General features: G+C 38.6%; 1 protein-coding gene across 1 annotated transcript in view; it reads right to left on the minus strand.

The window, feature by feature from the left end:
* LOC118340926 (trace amine-associated receptor 1-like) overlaps positions 1–5,723 on the minus strand; it is a 7,177-nt gene that overhangs the window by 828 nt on the left and 626 nt on the right. The window contains exon 2 of the mRNA XM_035679090.1: positions 2,144–2,707. Within this exon, the coding sequence (XP_035534983.1) occupies positions 2,144–2,707 (564 nt within the window). The remainder of the gene's footprint in view (positions 1–2,143; positions 2,708–5,723) is intronic.

The following is a 5,723-nucleotide window of genomic DNA, read 5'->3' on the forward strand; positions in this document are numbered from 1 at the left end:
AGTAGTCCCATGCCATGTGCCCAAAGACTAAATATAGTATGATAAGAAATTAGTTGTATCTCAGAAAGTACAAGGAACACAAACAAGTATTTGATGTCACTGAACTCATAAATAAAATTACAAAGATATGCACACAAATGCAGTTAAAAATACATTTCATATGGAAAACATTTAATAAACACTTCCTCATTTTTGAAAAATCCTGACTTAAAAAACACAATTGTGATTTTTCATTTCATGCAAAGATTTCTAGGTTGAATTTTAAAAACTTGCCCAAAGTATGTTGGTACCAAATTTCAAGACTTTTTACCAATTATAACAAATGTCATTTTTCCTTATCATACAAAGTATATTCTTTGGGCGCAAATGGGTTAATAAAACCCTACTTTTACTGTTTTGTAAATTTGAATGTCTCAAAATAGCAATTGGATTGTCCACTCATGAATCAGTGTTGTTAAGATGCACATACTGCACTGTGAACCAAGTGGCAATCTCGTGACTAGGAATTGAAGCCAATGCCAAATTGCAAAAAAAATGCAGTTCCTCGAAGGCCACTTGAGGCTGGCTACATAAGTAAGTAAATCACCATAAGGCTCCATAAATACCCAGCTTTATAGGATAAATATACATGTTTACACCCTGGTACAAAAACGGTTTCAGTCTCTATAGCTAAATTCACCATTCATGACAACTGTATAGGGGATTCATTTTGACATAACTCACCCTTTTAAATGATGTCAAAGCTTAAGGTTATACCTAATTAAGGGCATGCCTGCTTTGAGTGACAGGTCGCATGGCTGCCGTGACAGGTGGCATTTTCTAGTAACCAGGCTTCATTCGGCCTACCTAAGTTGCAACCACGCTCCATGTCTTTGCCCATTTTTGGATCACCCTAGAACTGGCAGAGTAAAGACTGCCAAGATGGCAACGGCCAGAAGCGACCACATTATCAGGGACCACAAAAGCAGACAGGTTCTCTGCTTAGTCTGAGTTTCACAGCATGTTTAAAAGTGTCAAAGCAAAGAGCATGAGAATTAAAGTATAAAGTATAAAGTATCAATAATTTGTTATTGACACTTTTTGCTGGAGCTATTTTTGTACAATAAAACTTTAGTTATCATTCTTCAGTGTAATCTTCATAGCGTTGTGGATAATGTACAACTTGCTGCTAAAATTTGCTACTTTGATTGATTTACATTTTGAGAATCTGTCAATTAAAAAAGTCCTTTACCGTTATTCTGCTTTCTTTAGTATTTTGACTAATGAAACTGAAAACTAGTATAATACATAATTTCATAATTCCTTAAAGGTCAAGTTAAAGCTTTGTTCACAAAGAAAAAAATTCAGTGATGTACTCCTGAATTCAGCATACAGATGCAACGTTTTTAATTGGATATATACAGTGAATGAGGCAAAAAGTGAGATATATCCTACTGTTTCTTACAGTCACATTGAGATTGTCATGCGTATTGTTTGTACATATGGATACTTGATGCATAGTATAATGACAATTTTTATGGCACATACAACATGCAGTAAAAAAAGATTTAAATCTTCAAGGCCAAACTAATGACGATATTACTGACATTTCAACAGTCAAAAGAGTTTAGAATGAGAAAAATCACCTTGAAATATTTTTCCATAAATTATCATTCTGAATGCTGATCGAAAGCAGCTGTAAAAAAAAGCATAGAAAAGTCATACAAAGAAAAAAACTCCCATTACAATAGCTAGAGTATTGGTGGCCTTTCTCTCCATCTTAATTTCAGAATTTGTGCTCTGACAAATTGTGTTGTGGATGCTGCATGCCTGTCTCTTTGCCACCATAGTGTCATACTATCCAAGTAGATAGTGACCATTACAATAGTTGGGAAATAAACCCAAAAACAATTCCCATAATTGCTGAACTTAAACTCTGAAATAAAACACACCTGTTAGATTGTCCTTTGTTCACATATACTTTTCCCCTATTTTTTTTCTTCCAAACATTGACATTGAGATTACCATACATACTGTTTGAACATACAGACACTTTATATATATATGACATGCAGTGGAAAAGAGATCTTCTGTGCCAAACGAATAATGATATTACAAATAAAACAAATAATGAGTCAAAAGAGCTTAGAATGCGTAAAATCACCTTGAAATATTTTCCCAGAAATTATTATTTTGAAAGCTGATCGAAACCAGCTGTAAAAGAAAGCATAGATCAATGGATTGAGCATTGAATTTGACCATCCAAGCCACTTAAATGCTGCAATCACAGCAACAGGTATTGTGTAATTACTCAAAGGGTTAAAGGTCATACAAAGAAAGAGAGGAGTCCAACAGATGAGAAAAACTCCCATTACAATAGCCAGAGTTTTGGTGGCCTTTCTCTCCTTCTTAATTTCAGATTTTGTGCTCTGACAGGTTGTGTTGTGGATGCTGCGTGCCTGTCTCTGTGCCACCATCAGAATCTTTAAGTAGATACAGACCATTACAATAGCTGGAAAATAAAACCCAAAAACAATTGGCATAATTGCTAACCTTACATTTTGAAATAAAACACACCTATTAGATTGTCTTTGGTTCACTCCCAAAAATGTCATGCTAATTCCATTTAGAGCTGGAGCTGTCCAGCTCACCAGGATCATGATCAGAATAACACAGACATTTATTTTAGCTTTGTATATCAGAGGCTGACACACTGCATAATATCTGTCAACAGAAATAGAGCACAAATTCAAAATAGAAGATGTACACAGAAAGGCATCAAAGCTGTTTCGAACCTTACAGAGTAAATCTTCAAGATACCAACCAAGAGCTCACCAGCCAGTACTGTGGTAAAGGCAAAAACAACAACCCAACAAGCAGGTCAGCTACAGCGAGATGAAGGATGAGGTAAGTTTTTGTAGGATGTGAGCTGTTTGAAGTAATGAATGGAGGTTATTTAAAGGAGGTTTCCCACATATAAGAATGATAAAGAGCCACTTAAAATACATAATAAATATGTGGTGGTGGTGAGTCGCTCAATTACAGATACATTCTCCTGATTCCATGTACAGAAATGTTTTGTCCTCAAAAACATTATCAGACCTGTTGGCAAAGAATTCAGGTTCCATGCATAAATGATAAAAAAAGAAAAAAAGTTTCCAGAGATTTTCAATAAAGTTTAGTGCTCTGTACGTTTCACATGATGCACATCAATCCTGGTTAGTGCATCTGTACTGATGGGAGTCCTTGCTCTCTGTGCCACTGACCCTACACTGAGTAGATTCATTATTCTGGGCTCATTTGCATATTATGTTCAAGGGAGTGGAATTTTATGTAGATCAATATGAGTAATCATACAACTCCCTGTGGCACTGGCAGGTTGCTCCTTTAAACTTGCTACATGTTTGGTTTCAATCTGTTACTTTTTCTGCTTTATAGATCCGACTTCATTGAATGAGGTCTGATTGGATTTGATTTTAAAGGGTTACACCAAAATTGTACAAATTGACTGGATTCAGGAGATTTTGACTGTGGCAATAGCTGCACATTGAGCTGCTACGGCCAGTAGGTTAGTGTCTTCAAACTTGGATACATTTTTTTTCATATGCCGCCTTCAAGCAGGAAATATGCAAATTGGACATTAAATTCAAAATGGACAAATTCCTGTTTGGCGTATTTTTGGACATAATACTCCGGATTTACATACATGCCAATGAAACGGGACACTAGGGATCTTTCAGGTTGCACTATTAAGCCATTTTGCACAAGACCAATGAAATGTCAAACTGTCATTTGTGACACATGCTCAGTTTCCTGAGTTTTCAAGCATGTTTAGCCCCCCAAAATTGTGATAAACTGTAAACGCCAAAACACTGACATCTGTGCCTTTTTTTTATTTTGAGTTGGTTTTTAGGTAATTTATATACTTATTAAACTGCACTTGCATTTTACAATGAAGAGAGCTCAATGCCATGTGAATGTTTAGTCTTCTCATAATATTAAGATATTTCTTCAGTTCTGTTTGAGTTTTTTTTTGCTGTGCAGTGCCGCTGTAGTTACTGCTGCAGGCCAAATAATGGCGACATTGAAAGACAAGAAAAACAGCTTTTAACATATGGTTTGTTGTCTCAATGCAAGAAAGTTGATCAAAAAATATAGTAAATCAAGTAAAAAAGAGACAAACTTAATCCAAAGTAATAAACAAATCAACAATTGATGTATATTGTAATGACCCCTCTCGCCAGCTTAAATCCTGAGAGCAGTCTGTAAGATGGGCCAAACAAGTGTACCCAGTCCCAATGGCATTTGATGCAGTAATCTACTAAGATGGGATCCCAATGGAGGAGTTGGCTGACCTATTGAATGCCATCCTCTTGTGTAATAAACTTAGGTCTAAAAGAGTGTCTAAAAAAACGGGAAAAATTGATTCCCAAAGTGAATGACCCAGAGAACCTAACATTACAATAGGCTCAGAAATCATAAGAGCCCTCTTGAGCACTAAATAGAGGTTTAATTCAAACTCCTGAATGTTCAGAGAACCCGATGGTACTATTTGTCAAGGAAAGCAAAAGGAAAGAAACTTCTGGGAGTAGTAGTAAAAGTGGAAATCCTGAGGACTTACATATGTTGTCACGCTCTCCTGATCGTGACCCTGGCTGCCTGGAGTTGGTGGGCGTGGTCTCCGGCTCGTTATGCGGTGGCGCACCTGATCTGCATTCCCCTCATCACGCACCCTACTTAGACCTGGCCAGCTCTCCAGTCCTCGCCGGATTGTTGTGTTACATATGTACGCTTCACACCAGCCTCGGATATCAAGTCTAGTTTTGTTCTGTATTCCTGTTTGTCTTCAGGAGATTCGCCCTGTCCTCCTGGATTTCCTGTCTTTCCTGTCTTTCCTGCCAGTCTGCACAGTCGTCTGAATTTTCCTCCACCTTGCCTCTCCTGCCAGCTTCTCCTACTACTCCCTTCACAACAGAACCTGGACCCAGCCCCGACCCCCTCAGCTCATTCTTCCCAGTCAGATTGTCTGAATAAACCTCTTAACTTTCACCATCGGCTCTAGGCTACTTTTGGGTACTGAATGGGTACTGAACGAATCCTGACATATGTAGACCATGGAATGGTAGGCAGAGCATTACTAGGCAAATTTCACAGGGAGATTTGGATTAAAAAAAATGACTAGGGAAAGAACTGGTCTAGGAACCTTTCCAACTCCCCAGTACAAGGCCAAGAAGAAGGAGAAACAGGCTGGTCAGGGAAGAAGTAAGGGTGGAGAAGAAGAGATCCAAGAGGGAAGTCAGCATGAGGCAGCAGGGGGCATTGACAAAGTTGGAGCACACCATGGACTGATGCGTCACATGGACTGATATCTAGCAAGCCGAGATTTAGTGGCATGAATCAAGTTTCTGATTCATGCAGTGTACAATGTCCTTCCCAGCCCATCAAACCTCCTTATCTGGGGCACAGCGGAATCCTCAGATTGCCTACAATGCTCAGACAAGTTGACATTAGAGCACATCCTCAGCTGCTGCCCAAAGCTTCTTGGGCAGGGCTGGCACACCTGGTACGACGATCAGGTTATGAAACCCGATGCAGAAACCATCAGCATGGGAATCAGCAACGGTAGACGAGCATGCCCCACCACCCAGACGTTTTTGTAAAGGCTGCAGTACAACTGCCAAGGCCCACAGCAATTTAGAGTCAATCAGGAATCCTGGTAAGAGTGTAGGAGATACACTGCTTAA

Source organism: Morone saxatilis, unplaced genomic scaffold, assembly GCF_004916995.1.
Source record: "Morone saxatilis isolate NCDOM2014 unplaced genomic scaffold, NCSU_SB_2.0 Contig7, whole genome shotgun sequence".
In the NCBI taxonomy this organism is placed as follows: domain Eukaryota; kingdom Metazoa; phylum Chordata; class Actinopteri; family Moronidae; genus Morone; species Morone saxatilis.